The 20,854-nt window shown below is 38.7% G+C and overlaps 1 protein-coding gene across 1 annotated transcript; it reads right to left on the reverse strand.

The window, feature by feature from the left end:
- Positions 1-2,256: 2,256 nt before the first annotated feature.
- Positions 2,257-2,988, reverse strand: LOC146993758 (general transcription factor II-I repeat domain-containing protein 2-like). The gene has a single exon (XM_085827426.1). It carries the CDS (start codon positions 2,986-2,988, stop codon positions 2,257-2,259), a length of 732 nt encoding a protein of 243 aa, XP_085683552.1.
- Positions 2,989-20,854: the final 17,866 nt, after the last annotated feature.

The following is a 20,854-nucleotide window of genomic DNA, read 5'->3' on the forward strand; positions in this document are numbered from 1 at the left end:
AATAATTATGAGACCTAATATGGCGACCACTAAAAAAATAAATTGAAAGAAGAGAGCAATATGATGTGAGAGCACAATCCTCCTAACATGAAATAAAGTTCAAATCAACAAGAACGCCGCTAGAAAAGTATGACGCATTCCAAAGTCTGCCCCACTAACGAAACAATACCAAATTAGAGTTAAAAATAATTGTACCAATAAATATCTGTAATTAAAATGCACATAATAACATGAAAATGTTGACAAACAAATTAAATACAAAAAAAATAGAGGCAGCACTTCCTCGCACAGAAGCTTATAACAAAGAAAAACCGCTCTTCCAGAGAAAAATAGCTATAGTATGACTTAGAAATCAGAAAAGACGAATATCGGATATGTTATACTAGAAAGAACCAGTAAAAGTGGTTTTTGTAATTAAGAGAATAAAGCACTGCAAAAAGTAAAAATTTCCATTATCCTAATTAGACCTAAGTATGAAACAAATATTATAACAATGAAAAAATTTGAAAATTTAAACAATTTATATATGTTTAAGAAGGGGAAATATAACATTAGGTCTATGGAGTTATGCAAGAAAGAGCCACCTCCACCAAACATTTGCTATAGAGAATTGAAATGATATTAAAACAAATATAAGACATGAATCAAGTAATTTGCGCACAGCCAGAGGGTCTCAGGACCCCCTAGTTGATGGAGAATCATTGGTATAGAGGCAGCCCTCCCCCGCACAAAGGAAATTACTTTATAAAGCACATAACAAGTAAAAATTCGCCTTAGAATGAAGCATATAGGAGAAAGAACGGTTTTTAGACATGTTACGCAAGAAAGAACCACAAAAATGGTTTTTTGAAAATTTAAGAATAAAATTTAATATGTGAAAATTACCATTATGATATTAAGACCTATGTATGACATGAACAATATGGCATAGAAAAAAATCATGAATTTAAACAATTTCAAAGGGTTAGATTGGGGGTAATTTAACATTAGGTCTATGGAGTTATGCAAGAAAGAGCCACCTCCACCAAACATTTGCTATAGAGCAGGGGTCTCCAAACTACGGCCCAAGGGCCACATCCGGCCCGCTGACATATTTTGTCCGACCCGCGGAGAGCTAGCATACTTGAAAACTCCTTTTAAAGAACATATTTTTTATAGCAAATTAAATTTAGTTTACTGAAGTATTCTAATTTTATGTTGAATAATTATTAATATGACATCTACATTGATATGGTCATGGGCTAACTACTCATAACATTGTTGTATGCTTATTGTTATTGTTTTTGTGATAAGTTGGATAAAGAAACACAGAATTGTAATGAGTAAAGACATGTATAATATGCAGAAAATTTAACTTCAGTATATAATAACTAACAAATTATTGAAATGAATCCAACTAACATTTTATACATTTTAAATAAAAACATAACTTATAACAAGCATAATGAAATATGAAATACTAATGAGATTTATGTAATTGAGATTTTCCACTGACAATAGTTTGTAGTTGTGGACTAATTTTACTTCTACCAATTATTAAAAGAGATTTAAGATGCTCATCAGTTAATTTTGATCTGTAAACATTTTTTGTGTACTTCATTTTGGAGGTCTTCTCACACAAATAAGTAGTACCAAAAACAGAAAACAGCTCACGAGCAAATTTATGCAAATTATCAAATTGTGTCAGTGGAAGACTCTTATAAAATTCCAACAAATATGAGTTTTGATATTTGTTCTTAATTATATCACTGCACTGTAGATCAATCATTTCCATTTGAAGTTCCGGGGCTAGGATTTCAATGTCAGTATCAAAAGGATTCTAAAAAATCTTAATTTGATTCGCAATGGCATCAAAGTTTCGATTGCAAAATCGATAGGAAACTCAGTCTCAGTGGTGTGGCTGAATATTTCACACGTTTTAAAATGTGAAAAACATTTACTTCATAGTTGTGATTGAAACAGTATCAATTTCTTCCGGAATGATTTGATATTAGTGTATAAATCAGGAAGATGCTGGTTTTCTTCTTGCAATCTCAAATTCACTTCGTTCACATGTTTTGTCAAATCAACATAGAATGCTAACTTCCACAGCCATGCGTTGTTTTGTAATTCAGTAAGAGGGCGATGCTTTTCATTCAAAAAAATTTCGATCACTGCTCGAAGTTCAAAAAAGCGCTGAAGGACTTTCCCACAACTAAGCCAACGTATGGCAGTATGATAAGGTAAGTCATTTTCTCCAACCTCTTCAATAAATTGTCATAATTGTTGGTGATTCAGCCCAAAAGATCTGATAAAATTAACAGTTAATATGACTGGTTTCAGAACTTCAGACATATCCAAACATTTTCCGCACAAAGACTGTTGATGAATGATACAATGTAAGACTAATGGTTTTGAACCACCGTCATTTTCTACAGCCTTTGACACAAGAGCGACCACTCCTTTATCTTTCCCACTCATGTTTTTGCCTCCATCAGTTGTAATACATTTCAAGTTTTTCCATCGGAGGTTCTTTTGATTAATGGCCATTTCAACTCCTTTAAAAATATCTGTACCAGTAGTTGTGCCATGAATACTATACATATCAAGAAGTTCTTCATGCACTTCATAGCTTTTATCTACTCCTCGAATATAAATCAACACCTGAGCAGTATCTGACACATCCGTTGACTCATCCAAGGCCAAAGAAAACCACTTGACATGTCCATTTTTGTCGAACAGTTGAGAGGATATATTTTCAGCGATGTTTTCTACCCTTCGAGCCACAGTGTTTGCTGACACACTGACAGTTTTTAATAAATTTACCTTTTCAGGGCATATTTCTTCGGCTACTGCAATTATGCATTCTTTGATCATTTCTCCATCGGTGAATGGTTTTCCACGTTTTGCAATTTCAAGAGCCACACGAAAGCTGGCACGAGTTGCAGCCTCTTGTTCGGTTTCGAGTTTTGTAAATGAAGATTGCTGCGATTTCAATCCGCGCTTCATAGCTTCGAATTTTTCTGTCTGCAAACTTCCTGTATATTTTGAGTAATTTTGAAAATGTTTTGTTTCATAATGACGTTTAATGTTATATTCTTTGAGAACGGCTATGCTTTCATTGCAAATCAAACATAGCGCCTTGTTACTGGACTCAATTACGAAATACTGAATGTTCCACTGATCTTTGAATTTTCTGCATTCACTATCAATTTTTCGCTTCTTTTCCATACTACTAAATCACACACAAAAGCAACAATTCAAATCAAAATACTGTTACAAAGATGTCTTAAACACGCACAAACACGTTTTAAGGAGGTATGCACTATTTTATTTCACAACAGTGTCATAGGAACTGACTTCTGTACGTGCTATTAGCGCCATCTGTTAGCGATAGAAGGTACTACCTATTTCCGCTTGTGTCCACCAGATGTCGTGTCACGTTACTCCTCATGGCTCGTACTCTACGATTAATCTAGAAATTACAGATAATGACAGGAAAATTAATAATATGCAGTGTTGCCGTTTTGCGGACTTTAGTCCGATTTGCAGCCTTTTTTAAACGTTGTGTACTTTTTCGGACTTTTTTTTTCATCAGTGGACTATTTCACTTTTTACCACCGGCAACAATGATAATATGGTTTTGGCCCTCGGAACTTACTGGAATAATCAGTATGGCCCTAAGGCTGGAAAGTTTGGAGACCCCTGCTATAGAGAATTGAAATGATATATAAGACATGAATCAAGTAATTTGCGCACAACCAGAGGATCCCAGGACACCCTAGTTGATGGAGAATCATTGGTATAGAGGCAGCCCTCCCCCGCACAAAAGAAATTACTTAATAAAGCACATAACAAGTAAAAATTCGCCTTAGAATGAAGCATATACGAGAAAGAACGGTTTTTAGACATGGTACGAAAGAAAGAACCACAAAAATGTTTTTTTGAATATTTAAGAATAAAATTTAATAAAATGTGAAAATTACCATTATGATATTAAGACCTATGTATGACACGAACAATATGGCATAGAAAAAAATCATGAATTTAAACAATTTCAAAGGGTTAGATAGGGGGTAATTTAACATTAGGTCTATGGAGTTATACGAGAAAGAACCACCTCAACATGAAAATGAATAAAAAAAAGTCAAATCGCTTCAGGATCAACGAATAATACTTATATAATTAAGAAGAGTAAAAATTTGGATCAGCCAGGGGGTCCTAGGACCCCCCCTACTAATATGAGAATAACCAATAAGTTAATAAGGAACGACGCTATACTGAAAAATACATGAAAATCAGACTACATTTGAAAATAAATTGTGAGGAATAGTGGTGTAAGATAGCGTCATCCCCAAAATACTTATCAGAATATATATCCCAAAGCGATATGACGGCAGAAATGGTTTGAAGTAAAAGCAATATAGGCGCCAAATATGAGCAGCCGAAAAATGAAAAATAGAATTAAATACACAGTACAAAATATATATTTGTAACAAACCATTCCGCTAGGACTAAAATAATAATATAAGATACTAAATAAATGAAAAAATGTGATTATAATTATATAAATTAAGAATATAACACAGAACTGACCCGCGCCAAACATCGCCAAATCATCGGCCATGTTGAAAAGAAAAATATTAATATTAAATCGAAAAAGAAAGATAAAATTATAAGACAAAGATATTCCGTTGACGCGAGTCAAGCTCTTTAAGACTAAATATAGTTAAAAAATAAAACTCATTTATAAATGGTAATTCAAAGTATATGCATTTAAGACTGTCGCCAATGCATGGCAAGGATGTAAACAAACCGTTTACCACGAACATAAAACATTCAATAGCAAGAGAAATAATTATGCTAGAAACATGAAATAAATTGCAAATGAAAGATAATAAAATACTGAATAAAAGTTAGAGTGGGCGCAAAGTTGTAAAATTAATATTTAAAAAGATAAAAATCAAAATCAACACCCCACATATGAAGAGCGTGTAAACACAGTGGTAGAACAATGGTAATATGAAGATTGCAAGAGATCTAATTATCGTAGGAAGATAAAATCTGCATGTATGAATAGGAAATTGTTTTGGCATCAATTTTCAAAGGGGACACGAAAGTGTGTGATGAATATTTAATGGTGTAAATGTGGCACGAAAATGAAGTTCACTGCACACCAGGTGAGAGTTTGCAGGGTGAGTTCAAAAAAAGTGTCAAACTGAGAAATATCCATAATAATGGTTGTAGAGTTTGCAAAAATGTTAGCGAGAAATATAATATAAATTCTGTTGACAAATTTCACACACGAAACACACTGGTAAGCACGAGAAACACTAAATGTTGAACTATGAACACGATTCACTGAAGCACCACATTCACTGGAAAAACACTCTTGATGTAAAAGATATATTGAAGAATGGTGAAAATCACACAGATGAACACACTTGGACCTCGGAAATGGGTTTATGTAGATGATTACTGGAATTAGCATGCAGGAGGTAAGCTGGAAAAGATGTAATCCAACACCATATCTCCAAAGTCAGCATTGCAGATAGATCGGAATGGAGACTCACTATATGATGAGAATGTTGCTGCATTTTAGTAAAGCACTGGAATACATCAGAGAAGCAATTCACAGGTGACACTGAAGAAATCTGGAGATCGATATTATATGTGTTGACTGAGAGCATTCCAATGGCGGACGGCGTCATCATAATATAGTCACACTGCTTAGGAAGAATCGCCAGGGATAAAATATTAGCATTAAGATCACTGAAGTTGTTGCACAAATGACGAAAGGAAACATTTAGACTTCTGATTAATATATTTGATAAGGACATTATATGATATCTATGCAACAAAAAAGATATATTACAAGCAGCCAGCGGAGCGCGTCTGACAACGGCGGAAGTAGAAGTTGTAGTAGTAGATAGGGACATGAACTCCACTGAACATGACCACTGCCCTGCCTCTATATTAGAGACTCTACAGTGTCCTGTCATTCCAGCAGTAACCATCTACCATCGTCACTCCGCCCAGCCGAGGGTTGTGCCCGACAGGTCAGACGGCTCAGAAGACCATTTATTGAAATTCCAAAGTTTATACATGGGCATACAGGGCCGCTTTCCAAGTTCATTGGAAATTTACATTTTCTAGTTTTTACATGGGCATACAAGGCCATAATATATGTTTTTACATTGCGTCTAGAGTTTTACATGGGCATACAGGGCCAGATGTTATGATACATGATTCCGTTAAAAAGAAAAAAATATTTAATTCCTGGTTCACTAGAGCATATGGTTCTGAATACTTGTAAAACATTGAATTATAAATATAATCACATAATTGACAAATCTAGGTTAAATAATACGTGGTAACACTGAAATATAAATATAATCATATAGACAAATCTAAGGTAATTACAATATTAATTAGAGCATAAGATTATATAGTATTCTTGTCAAAGAACAAATCTAGGGTAAATAATACTTTAAAAAAAAACAAAAACATTGAAATATTAATATAATCACATAATTGGGAAATCTAGGGTAATTAATACGTGGAAACTGAAATATAATCATAAAGACTAATCTAAGGTAATTGATACTTAGATACATTGTAACATTTAATAGACATTGTAAGATATTAATATATATATTGGAGTGAGTGAGTGAGTGAGAGATTATGGCGCAAAAACCAAAGATGATTATAGCGCGCCAAACACGAGATGGGATGATTACAATTGATGATTTAAAATTCAATAAAAATAAACAAGTAGACAAATGTACCAAATCCAGAGGATGGAGTCATATAAAAACAAATTAAAAGCACATATTAAAATTCAAGACACAGTCTTCAAAATAAATTACATTTGGTAATAAAAGCCAATCTCTTTTAAATAATAAAATAAATTACAATTCACCTCTCTTCCGATTAAACGGTCGAGAGCTAAGTCACAGCTATTAAAATATTTCTGGCGAAGACTATTAAAACATGGACACTCAATTAAAATATGACGAACAGATAAACAAACATTACAGTTAAAACAAACAGGCTCATTTTCAGCTTTTAAAAGGTAGCTATGTGTCACTCTTGTGTGACCAATTCTATATATATTGGAAGATGTTTATATACATTGAAATATTTATTATACATTGGATGATATTTATATATACAATTTGTTGAGGTGCACCACTTAAGTTTGTTACTAGTTTGATTATTGGTATACAGCTCAACGTAGATGCTAAGTTCACAGTTCACAATGCTAGTTCACTGTCCTTACTGCAATGTTCTTACTAACTTGCTCAACGTAGATGCTAAGTTCACAGTTCACAATGCTAGTTCACTGTCCTTACTGCAATGTTCTTACTAACTTGCTCACTGGATGAGCTGTTCCCTAATTCACTAGTTATCACCCTACTTTTCCCAAGCCTTAGACTGGGTGGTCCTTTTATCAGGTTCAATGCTCCTTCTAACCTTCTTCGGGAACATACAAGGACCTGACTCTGAACAGAGAGCTTACTAAAGCTATGTTCACTAATTGTGATAAGTAGACAGGATACAGACGAAGGGTATACAAAACCCTTTATTTTTCTCTATATACAATAACTTCCGTACTTCGGAATACACTGACCCTCCACTCGGGGTCTAACGTAAAAAAGTATAAAAATAAAACTAAACTCTAATTTAACTTTAGAATAATACACGTGGAAGATTGGCCTTATAATAACAGGAAGCGTATGAAGCACAGAGACTGTGAACACTACAATACGTTTAATTTATCAAGAGGATTAAAACCTCTGGCCTGGAAAGCGAACAGAAACTGCGTAACTTCTAAGGTAAGCGGCCTGCGTTGACTTACTCCTTACTCTCTCTCGCTTGGCAAAAAGGCCACACTTAAATACTTGGCGTTCGCCAGACAAACTTTGCATAAAATCCTTAACGCTTATAATTATGGCCGGAAGTAGAAAATAAGAAGTGATAGTAAAGATTTAAAATAAAATAAACGTTAGTAAAACTTAAGATCCTTACATACTTCCCGCCAGAGTTAATTAGTTTGAAACTGAGGTCTAAAACGACCTTGTTGAAAACTTTTAGATCTAGAATATAACGCGAGGCCAACCTTTTACAATCATAACTTCGTTAGAAACTAGAAAATTTAAAAGAAAGAAATTTGTTACAATAGCAGCTCCCAGGATCTACAACAATCTTTTTTTTTCATCTGTACTGCATCTAAACAGGAGCTTTATTCAATTCTGGTTCCTTCCAGAGATCTGGAAGGAAAACTAGTTTAATGAAATGTTACAGAATGACATTGCAAATAACATATAGAATATACTTCTCTTAACATTCTTATTTCATTCATGACTATTTTAATTATCTCTCCCCGTGCTCTCTGACATGTGTTGTAAAAGAACACCAAACACGAATGTGTTTCTGTCTACGTGTGCCACACTTCCTCCTACAATCAAAACACTAACGTGTTAAAATTCAACATAACGAGACCTCTTAACACACCCTACTTTCAACTCTAAACCCTGAGGTACTATTCTAAAAGTGGCTAACTCTAAAGTGTAGCGTCAGAGAGCCTAACTACACCATTCAACCTTTACCACATATTCGCCATGATTTAATCTTTACAGTCACACGAATAACAAATTTTTAACATTACTTTCACTTTTACCATATCACGGTATTTCTTAACATTTACAATAACAGTTCACATGTATATAAGAACATATCAACATGCCGTTAATTTTACACATTTGAAAACATACATTAGTAGTACATTGTTAACTTCTATTCTTTTCAAAGCAAGTGCCAATTCTTTCTACATTGAAATAATACTACATTTCAAAAAGTCTTTCAGACTAAAACTTCTTTCTTGCTAGAATGTTTTAAATAAAATTTATACAATAACTTTTTACAATATTTAAGTCTTTACACAACGCTATTATATATCAACTTTAGTTTTACGCACGAGTAATTTAAAAACATAATACGAAAATCGGTCACAACTCATTTCTCGCCCTTTTGGCGATAAAGGTAGACCTCGCATGAGGTAAAACTTCTTGAAATCTGCCACTTGCAGTAAGAATGAAAGATTAACTTAAGTTTGCAAAGTAACATAAAATTTTACTTATCTTCGTAATATTCGGACATCCTTTTCTGGGCCCAGTCTTTAAAGGTACTGCAGATATTAGCCTGTTTTATCCTCCTTCTTGTACGGGCTCGCCCTTCAGTGCTTTCCTCTGGAAGCTTCCTTTTCTCACCAGTACGGCCACCCTTGAATACTTTCCTTTTCTCCTCTGCTTGTGGTCTTTGCCGTTTGATCGCAGCTGGCCTTGGCGGAACCGGGAAACTTCTGTCGTGATCCTGCTTGGACCTCGTTGTTGGCCGTTCAAATTTTTCTTGTACTTTTTCCTCCGCCGCTGATGGCCCTTCCGCAGTTCGGCGACTTTTGCTGCGGAGAGTTCTGTCGGATGAGTAGATCTTCCGTTTTAAAGCCGGGTTATAGTTGCCGTCATTTCTCCTGGTCCTCTTCACATACGTCGTCCTTCTCCCTTCTTCATTCTGGGGGTGTTCGTGAACTCTGTTTTCTGGACGGTGGAACGGCTTCTTTTTCTTGTTACCTTCCATTTTTCCGCGGGGCAATTTTCTTTTCACTTGCTTCTGTCTCTCATTGGCTTGCCCTTGTACTTGTCGTTTTTTCACCTCTGGAACTTGTACCTGCGGTGTCTGCCGTGCCGGATCCTGCAAAAGATCTGAAAAGATTTGCATTTTATTACGATCGAAGTAGGGCTTGATTTGATCAATGTTTGCGGAACAGGTTTCACCATTTCTGGCTTTTAACACTACAACAGCGTGAGTTATTTTTTCTATAACATATGGCCCTTCAAATCGTGGAAAAAATTTGGCAGTTTTCTCTTCTGGTGCTGAAGAAAGTGAATGCTTAATTTTTAAAACTTCATCCCCTACTTTATAAGTTACTCCCCGTCGTTTCAAATCATAATATAATTTCTGTTTTCTTTGTGCTACTTCCGTATTCTTTTTTGCTTCTTTTATTAGGTTTTCTATATCACCCATTTTAAATTCTGGGGCTCTTTGTTGCACATAAAATAGTTTATCTAACGGTGTTATAATCTTTCTGCCTAGAAATAACTCAGCAGGAGTTTTGCCCGTTGTATCATGTTTTGCGGTCCTAAGGGCGAAAGCAAATTCATTGACATAGTTATCCCAGCTTTTATGATAATTTTTAACATAACTACGGATAATTTTCACTATATTTCTGTTGACCCGTTCCGCTATATTTGATTGCGGCCGATACGGGACCATTTTTAAATGACGTATGCCCAGTTTTTGGCACATGTCTTCAAATATATTACTTACAAATTGAGGACCATTATCCGATATAACTTTTAGGGGCGCCCCGTATTTTAAAATATATTTATTTAAAATAGAATCAGTAACTAATTTCGCGGAGGCTCGTTTTAAGGGAACAATTTCGGTCCATTTACTAAAATGATCAATCATAACAAGGAGATAGCGACTTTTATTTAACTGACTTTTTGGGAAAGGGCCCAATAAATCGATGCCAATTATTTCATTTGGAAATTCGGATTTAATACTATTTAGAAACCCGGCCGGGCGGAAATTAATATAATTAACGGCTTGACATGTTGGGCAGGACTGGACATACGCCCTTGTTAACTTTTGCAGTTCAGGAAAGTAGACTGCCTCGCGTACGCGTTGGATAGTTTTTCGAATACCAGCATGAGAAGCTAAAGGGCTGTCATGGAGCTCATGCAGGATATTTAATCTAAGACTAGCTGGGATAACAGGTCGAAATTCGTTGTTGGAATTCGTAGTTTTTGTATAAAAGACCATCTATTAGTTCGTAATGGGCCGCCCTATTTCTTATCGCCACAATATCTTGGTGGCTAAAATTTTCAGGATCCTTCAAATACTCATAAATACTTCCAAACTCAGGATCCTTACCCAATTCGGTTATTACAGTTTCTCGGGAATTTATTGTACACGCTGTAAGCATTACAACTTTTACGGTATTACCCTGTTCGTCTAATTTAAATCGTGATAGGGCATCTGCTACGATATTTTCCTTTCCGGGGGTATGCTTGATTACCAGATTATATTCTTGCAGCTTGAGTGCCCATCTTATTAACCTTGGGGATAAATTTTTCCCTGAGCACAATCTAGTTACCGCCGCATGATCAGAGTATACTGTTATCGGCGCCTTTCCAAAACAGACTCGGAACTTTTGCACTGCTAACAGAACTGCAAGTGCCTCTCTCTCGGTCGCGGAATAGCTTCTTTGTGTTTGATTTAAAGTTCGGCTAAAAAATGCCACGGGCTGCTGATTTTGCGAAAGTACCGCTACCGCATAATCCGAAGCATCCGCTGAAATTTCTAAATTTTCATCCTTTTCAGGAAATTTTAACACAGGGGCTTGCGTTAATGCTTGTTTTAATTTTTCGAAAGCACTATTGGCTTCGGCCGTCCACGAGAATCTTGCCTTTTTCCGTTTTAATTTTAACAATGGCTCAGCGATAGCCGCAAAATCTTTTATAAAGGACCTATAATATGAACAAAGTCCTAGAAAAGAAGAGAGCTTCTTTGCCGTGTTTGGAGTCGGATACTTTAGTACAGCGATTATTTTTGATTCATCTGTCTCGATCCTTTTTTGCGATATTTTGTAACCTAAATATTTTAATTCAGGGGCTGCAAATTTGCACTTTTCGACATTAACTTTTAGACCGACCTCATTTAATAAAGAAAACACCTGCCTTAAATCCTGTATATGTTGGTCGAGATTATCACTAGTAATAATGATATCATCTAAATAGATAAATGTGGACTTTCCAAGAACAGGTCTTAACACAATGTCCATGCATCGCTGAAATGTTGCTGGGGCCCCAGAAAGGCCAAACGGCATACGCAAAAATGCATAAGTGCCAAACTTGGTTATAAAAGCAGTCTTAGGCACGTCCTCAGGCCTGACCCCTATTTGAAAATAACCATTCGTTAAGTCTAAAGTCGTCATAAATTTGGTTGATTTTATGTTCCTTAAAATTTCTTCTATGATCGGTAACGGATATACCGGATATTTCGTTATGGAATTTAATTTACGGTAATCAATAGCGAATCTCCACCTTTTTGGATGCTCCAAAGGATAATCATTATTTTTCTTACATAAAACCACCGGGCTAGCATAACTACTTGAGATGGGCGTTATGATCTTTTTACGTAGCATATCGGTAATATGCCATTCTATAATTTTTCCTTATTCTTATCATACCGGTATGGTTTTTGACGAACCGGCAATGCATCTCCGGTGTCAATACTATGGTTAGTAACCTGAGTAAATCCTGGAATATCACTAAATAAGGAAGCAAATTCACTTACCACTTGTCGGATTCTATCTTGCTCGTCATTAGGCAGGTGGTCAAGATTTAACCTTGGCGGTTCAACCTTTTCTACAAGCACTGGTTTCATTGTCAGCCTAAGGGACGCTTTATTAAAATCCAGTGTAGCTTGTGCGTCTGAAAGAAAGTCTATTCCTAGGATTAAATGTGCTTGCAAATTCTTTACTATAAAAAACATCACCTTTACTTGTTCGTCCTTGATACGGATATATAAAGGTACTTTACCTACGCACTTACATTCTTTTCTTTGCGCCGCTAATACTGTCGTATTATCCGCATTATATATGCGGTATTTGCGAAAATACTTTCTAAAAAAGACTTCTGCCACACAGGAACACTGCGCGCCGGTATCCAGGAGTGCGGTGGCCGGGATATTATTTACCAAGACTTCAATCTTCGGAAGAGTTAAATTTTTCACCATTACTGTATTTAACTTGTACGAAGAGGGGTTTTCGTGGCCTTCGGATTTCCGCACCCTCTCGTCAGCAGAAATCCGTTTTAGTTTAAATTATTTTTCCTTTCCGTGCTTTCCTTCTTTTTCCTCTGGCCTTGAGACTTTTTTCCTGGATTGCTATTGAACTGTCGACGTTCGCCGGCTGTTTTTGAATGCTCGGGTTTCCTTGCCCACTGATTCGCTTTTTCTCCGTAGCCATGTGCTTGAGTTTGCTGTAGTCTTGGCGTAACAAACTGGTTTCGCTGTTGATACTGGCGTCTTCTTTCGACGTCCGCCGTTCTTCTACTTTCAAACTGGATTGCTAGCTCAAATAACTTTTCCAGTGTAGTCGGATTTCTCAATTCAATAAAGTCTTGCACTTGGGGTAGTAACCTCGGCAAAATCACTTGAATTATTTCAGGATCCGGACGGTTTCCATACAAGAGCTTGAAAACGTGAATTTTTCTTAAAATAAAGCTCGAGAGGTTGTCGATTCTTTGTTGATATATGCTAAAAAGTTCCGTTTCTAATTTCGCACGATCCCTTACAACAGGGAAGCCTTTTAGTAGGGCAGTCTTGAAATTTTCGTAAGTATAGGTGGGACTTCCTGCTTGACCCAAGAGACTTCTGCCGATACATTTGAACCAGTTAAGCGCTTGGCCCCTCAAAGCGCTGGTAGCTAAGGTAACTTTTTGAAACTCGTGCACGGGGTAGAGCATGAAGTGGTCATCCAATTTTTCCAAAAAACTGGTTACCGGTGAGTTTCCGTTAAATGTTGCTTCTGGTTTCATCGAAGCGCGCATGGTCTGGAGGATGTACCCAAATCCTTCCAGGGCGGCAGCTGGCATTTCTGGATTCTGAGCCGTTTCTGCAGGCAGCACAGGTTCTTCTTGAAACTCGGCCATGGTTATTCTTCTTCGTTGGGCGCCACTATCAGGTTCAATGCTCCTTCTAACCTTCTTCGGGAACATACAAGGACCTGACTCTGAACAGAGAGCTTACTAAAGCTATGTTCACTAATTGTGGTAAGTAGACAGGATACAGACGAAGGGTATACAAAACCCTTTATTTTTCTCTATATACAATAACTTCCGTACTTCGGAATACAGTGACCCTCCACTCGGGGTCTAACGTAAAAAAGTATAAAAATAAAACTAAACTCTAATTTAACTTTAGAATAATACACGTGGAAGATTGGCCTTATAATAACGGGAAGCGTATGTAGCACAGAGACTGTGAACACTACAATACGTTTAATTTATCAAGAGGATTAAAACCTCTGGCCTGGAAGGCGAACAGAAACTGCGTAACTTCTAAGGTAAGCGGCCTGCGTGGACTTACTGCTTCCTCTCTCTCGCTTGGCAAAAAGGCCATACTTAAATACTTGGCGTTCGCCAGACAAACTTTGCATAAAATCCTTAACGCTTATAATTATGGCCGGAAGTAGAAAATAAGAAGTGATAGTAAAGTTTTAAAATAAAATAAACGTTAGTAAAACTTAAGATCCTTACACTTTAACTGTCTTTTTATTACATGTACATTTCTGCACCGTAAGTCATTATTTTGATAAGTTTTTTGAGCACCGGGCCTCTGTGGAGTGTGTTATTTGCCCAGTGTTCTTTATGTACGGCTGGTGGGCGTCTTAGGTGCCAGTTGCTGGTGTGTTGGCAATCAAACACGAAGTGCTCCACATCTCCCCTGCTGCCGCAAGCACATAGATCTTGTGAGGCCAGGCCAAATCTCTTAAGATAAGTGGGAAAAGGGCCATGACCTGTGAGAAAGTGAGTTAGGGCACTGTGTCGGCTGTGTAGTGTAGTATTCACTTTGGGTAAATAAGTGTAAGTGAATCTACCCACTTGAGCTGTAGACCATCTTCTCTGCCATATGTCCATTAGTACTGCAAATGTTTCTCTTTTGAGATGAGTAATGGGGCGACTGTGCGATAACTCAGGAGCTTGACTATTATTAGCAATTTCCTTTGCTAAGGCATCAGCTAGCTCATTTCCTATGATTCCCACATGTGCTGGGACCCAGTTTAACTGTGGTCTGTATGTTGTCGGGAAACTAAGTAATTTTAGGCGGATGCCATGTACCAGCGGTCTGGTGCTATTATTGCCTATTATAGCCTCAAGGCTTGAAGCCGAGTCACTATAAATGTGTACTCTATCCGGAGTGTAGCTCCTGGCCACTTCGATTGCTGTGTCTATTGCCAAGAGTTCACCTTGATAGACAGAGTTTTGGTGGCTGAGGCGTTGTTGCCACTGAAATTGAATGGTGTCATCTTTTAGGAGACATAAGGCACTACCTGTTCCAAGTTCTGTCTTCGACCCATCTGTGAAGATTGTGGTCATGTCGTGACCTGGAGCTGTATAATGTAGTCGCACTGTATCTTCCAGATTTAATTTAGATGGGTGGATCAGGGAAAGGCTTTTCTGTTCATAATCTGTAAATTTGTAGCTTCTGTTCCATAGAGTAGATAGGGACATAGGACTGGAACACTACCCCCACTGTGCACTATTACATGTATATTAGGGTTAGTGGTAGTGACCAGAATGAGATCTACTTCCTTACGAGCACGACCTCAGTCACGGACTAACAGAACCTGCGTGGACCACTTTTTGGTATAGTGGGTCTTATTGCCTTTGGTTGGAACTGAACACGCACTGTAGGCGTGAGACTTAACTTCCGGGCGAGCCCTTGTGCACCGAGAGGTGCCGTAGGCGCTATTACTGTCCTGTATGTATTATTATTTTGGCGGAAGGAGACTTCCTAGCATCTTCACCTGACCAGCTGCTCGACGAACCCTCCAACTTCTCGGGCCAGCTGCTCGAGATGAGGGAGGTTAAAGTCCGTCAACAGTGAGGTTTTCTTCTCCCCCCATCTTGGAAAAAATTGGTTACGATCTCTTTTTGAATGGGGAGATGCTATTTTGAGAAAAAGCTGACGACCCTATCTTGGAGAATGAACATGACCGCTCTACACACACTTTTACTCTCACTCTCTCTCTTTGAATTGGGAAGCCATTTTGGGAAAAAGCAGACGACCCTATCTTGGAGAATGGAAATGAACGCCTCTCCCTCTCTCTTTGAAATGGAAAGCCATTTTGGGACCCTCTATTCTTGGGGAGGGAGAAAACTGAAGTCTGCATTTCGCTGTCTCTGAATGCGGAAAGCCATTTTGGGAAAAGCGGACCCTCTTCTTCTGATCTTGGAGAACTGGAAATGAACGCTCTACACGATCTCTCTTTGAATTCAGAAGGTATTTTGGAACCTTCTAATGTTGGAAAACTGAAATGAACGCTCTACGCTTTCTCTCTCTCTCTCTCTCTTTGACATGAGTAGCCATTTTGGAGGATTCTCCACCACCATCCTAACCTTGGAAAACTGAAATGAACGCTCTACACCTTCTCTCTCTCTCTCTCTTTCTCTGAAATGGGTAGTCATTTGAAAACTCCCTAACTTTGGAAAAAAACAGAAATGAACGCTCTACACCATCTCTCTTTAAAAATGTGGGGTGTCATTTTGAGACCTCCCTCCCCTAAACTTGAAAAAAAAACTGAAATGAACGCTCTACACTTTCTCTCTTTGGACATGGGTAGCCCTTTGGGGACCCTCTCCTCTTAGTATATAAAAAAAAGAACTGAAGTGAAGGCTCTACACAATCTCTCTTGGAATGGGATCCGTATTTCGGGAAACGTGGATCACCTCATGCTGGAAAACTGAAGTGAACCACCAAGATTGGATTCTATATAATATTTTTTTTAATTGACATCATGACCCTCCTCCAATTTGTTATTAAAAAAGTTTTTTTTTGTTTTTGTTTTTATCCCATTTCCGATGTGATTTCAGAAATGCAATTCCATAACAGTTCAATTTCATTCGAGGTTAAATGATCTAAACAGTCTTTAACCCACCCATCCGTATGATTATTTTCTTGTCCTTCCTGTTGCACCAAATTTTGTAAGTCCATATAATCATTCCATACGGGAAGGGCTGGATCCTCACAAGGCTGTCTTGAAACACTTCGAGTCGATTTGGGATGAGTGGAGGGATCTAGGATGTCTGGACCCGGCTGCGATTCTACCTCCATGATTTCTGGACCCGTTGGAACTTGTGAACCCGGCTGAAATTCTACCTGTACGATTTCTGGACCCGTTGGAACTTGTGAACCCGGCTGACATTCTACCTCTACGATGTCGGGACTTTTTGAAGCTTGTCGGGACTTTTTGAAGAAGAAGAAGAAGAGGATACTGGAAGAGGTTCTGTCTGTGAGGAGTCCAAAAGAGGTTGCCTGTTTGAACAAGTCGGGGAAGAAGAAGAAGAAGCTTCTGGATTCTGAAGCGGATCTTGCACGCCAGGTAGGTTCCGGTAAGTCGACCGTTTTTTAAGAGGTAATTTTTTTTCTTCCTCCTCATCTTCAATTGTGATGACTTCAATTTCATTCCGTTGCCGCCCCTCAGGGGGCTCACTTCTGTGAGTACGGGTGTGGCAATCCCGAGGTACCCTAGCTCTTCAGGGGATCATCTTCTTGATGAGACGGGTGTCACGATCCTGGAGCCCCAGTGATCTATCCTCTTTTCCGTCTCCTCTCCTCTTTGCTGGAACTTTTTCCCTTCTCTTCTCCCTCGTGGTTTCTCTCTACGGAGTTTGGGGCTCGTCACGAGAGACTGGAACAGACCTTGTTTCTAGTTTTCGAGTGGCGAGAAAACTGCCCACGTGTTTGCCGTGCGTGGAGACCCGTGTCGCTGGAAAGGAGGGTCCTGGTAGTTGACGGGCGAGGTACTGTCCCCAACACACTGCTTTGGCCTCTGCTTCAGCTAAACGGGAGGCACCTTAGTCGTCCTCACGGGTGTCAATCGGCTGGTCACTAGTCCTTGTGTCAGTGGCTTGGGGTCAAGCTCTCGGGAGTACCTGCTTTCGGGAAAGCCGACTGTGGGGCTTCAGTTTGCGTATAGGTCCGGCTAGCCCTAACACAGGAATCTGTGTTCCATTGTAGGGCTCCGTGGTGGGCGGGGCCGTCGGACCCGAATCTTTCTTCTCTTCAATATGGCTTCTTCACACATATATTTAATTAAAGATTTCGAGATCACTCCAGTTACTCAAGTCACTCCTGTCACTCAACCTAGTTCTGAAACTTCTACTCCTAAACCAGTCACTCAACCTAGTTCTGAAACATCTACTGTTAAACCAGTCATTCAACCTATTTCTGAAACGTCTACTGCTAAACAACTCACTCAACCTACTTCTGAAAAGTCTACTGCAAAAAAATTACGTACAGATACAAATGAAAAAAATCATAACAATATTCCCCGTTTCCTAGTCATCTCTAGTCCTTCTGGCGAAATGCATAAGATGTCTCCTTTCGTAATAAACAAATACATCCAGTCCTGTATTGGTGAGCCGAGAAACATAAAGCGTCTCCGCTCCGGAGACTTGCTTATTGATACAAACTCAGCCACCCAGTCTGCTTCTTTACTTCAGATTACTAAACTTGGGCAAGCGAATGTGACTGTAACACCACATAAGTCACTCAACTATTGTCGGGGTGTAATCTCAGAATTCGACCTTCTGTATGTTTCTGAAGAAGAGATCGCTTCTGAGCTCTCCGAACAAAATGTCTGCGGTGTAAGGCGGATCAAGATGCGTAATGAAGGTAAGTTGATAGACACGAAACACGTGATCCTTACCTTCAACATGCCTGATCTGCCTAAGAATATTAAGGCCGGATATCTAAATATTCCTGTAAGACCTTATATTCCAAACCCTATGCGATGTTTCCAATGCCAGCGTTTCGGCCATTCTAAGACGTCTTGTCGTGGCAGCCTTACATGCGCCCGATGCTCACAGATTGGCCACGATTCTGAAAATTGTACGGCTGCGCCTCTTTGTATAAATTGCAAGGGTGAGCACCCAGCATTTTCACGCCTCTGCCCAAAATGGAAATTGGAAAAAGAAGTGCAGACTGCAAAGTTTACGAGGAACATCTCATATGCCGAAGCCAGAAGATTAGTCCAGAGCACACAGCTTCGACCAAATACATCATACGCCAGTGCTGTAAAATCATCTCGTACAGTCGCCACCCAAACATCAATAGGCACACAGACCCTAGCAAATAAAACCCATCCGTCTACATCCAACAAGCAAAAAGAAAATGCAACCCATATAGTACAAAAGAAAGAAACAGTTATTCAAAGTAAGCCCAAAACTTCTACACATAAAATATCCAATAAAAATAGAAGTCACAGCAATAGCTCTTTTGATGAGATGATTTCTGAATCTGCGGATTCAGACTTTATGGAAGTAGAAGAGGGTCTAGAAGTTCCCAGGCATCTACTTCCACGAAAAACAAAAGAACAGCACAGAAAAAACAAAAACCATTCATAATGGCCACCCTCATGTCATGGAACTGTCGCGGTTTCCACCGAAATTTCCTTGACATCAAATCTATAATAAATGTGTATCATCCTGTGTGCTTAGCAATACAGGAAACAAATTTGAAACCCGAACACCATGCAAAACTTCGGAGGTTTTCTTTCGTCAGGAAGGATAACATTGCAGGTGAGCGTGCCAGTGGAGATGTAGGTCTCCTCTCCTCACTGGATTATCCCTCAAATGTACTTCCTTTGACGACATCCCTCCAAGTTGTCGCTACTCAAATAAATTTTGATATTATTGTTTCATTTGTTTCTTTGTATTTGCCTCCAAATGAGCACATTTATCAGCAAGATTTAAATAATCTAATAGAGCAGCTGCCTGAGCCTTTTATCATAATAGGAGATTTTAACGGCCATAGTCCACTCTGGGGAAGTAAAGATACAAATTGCCGAGGAAGACAAATAGAGCAGATGATCGAAGATCATAGCCTTTGTCTCCTAAATAATGGGCAAGATACGTACTTCCATGAGCCTTCAAGGACATTCCACGCTCTCGATCTTGCCATCTGTTCACCATCTCTGTTGCCATTTTGCACTTTTAGTGTCGGAAATGACCTGTACAACAGCGATCATTATCCTATTTTTGTGTCTCTTGCACGAAGAGGAGCAAACCCCGTGTCGAGAGTCCCTCGTTTTATCCTGGACAGGGCAGACTGGGAACTCTTCTCTTCCGTTGCAGAGCTGACAGAGGAAATGGTAGAAGGTGTGCATATCGATGACGCTGTTGAAGCTGTTACTAATACTATTATTCAGGCAGCTATGCTTTCGATTCCTAGAACATCAGGAAAAACACTAAAATATTCGAAACCGTGGTGGAATCGCGACTGTCATGAAGCACTGAAAAAACAGAAAAAAGCATGGGGTATTTTTCGTAGATATCCTACTCTGCGAAACCTCATAGCTTTTAAAAGAGCCAAAGCAAATGCACGGAAAGTAAGAAGGCAGAGCCAGAGGGATTCCTGGATTTCATATGTGTCCTCAATAACATCCTCTACGCCTAGTAAGCGGGTTTGGGAAAGAGTTCGAAAAGCATGCGGAATGTACAAAGACCACTCACTTTCCTTTCTGGAAAAAGATGGCCGAGTGATTAGCTCCATAGAAGAAATTGCAAATACAATTGGTGAGACATTTGCTGCCATTTCTTCCAGCCGAAATTACTCACCTGCATTTCTTTCTATCAAGCAACGCTCTGAGAAAAATCCCATCGCTTTCAACTCTTCCAACTTTGAGCCGTACAATAGAGACTTTACTATGGTTGAACTAAAGAGAGCTTTGTTGCAGACACATAGGTCTTGTCCGGGTCTGGATGGCGTGTATTATGAAATGCTAAAGCATCTGTCCTGTAAGTCATTGAGTGCCCTTCTCACACTTTACAATAGAGTGTGGAAGGAGCGTACATTTCCCAGTGCATGGAGGAGAGCTATTGTCATTCCTATTGCGAAGCCAGGGAAAGACCCGAGGAATCCCTCGAACTATCGGCCAATTGCCCTTACCAGCTGTGTTTGCAAACTGTTTGAAAAGATGGTAAACAGCCGCCTAGTCTACTTCTTGGAAAAGAATAATATT

Source organism: Stegodyphus dumicola, chromosome 12, assembly GCF_044657685.1.
Source record: "Stegodyphus dumicola isolate Sdum_Otavi_A_Nest chromosome 12, ASM4465768v1".
In the NCBI taxonomy this organism is placed as follows: domain Eukaryota; kingdom Metazoa; phylum Arthropoda; class Arachnida; order Araneae; family Eresidae; genus Stegodyphus; species Stegodyphus dumicola.

Coding starts and splice junctions, on each gene's coding strand:
- LOC146993758 (XM_085827426.1), bottom strand. CDS start 2,988: ATGAAGCGCGGATTGAAATCGCAGCAATCTTCATTTACAAAACTCGAA.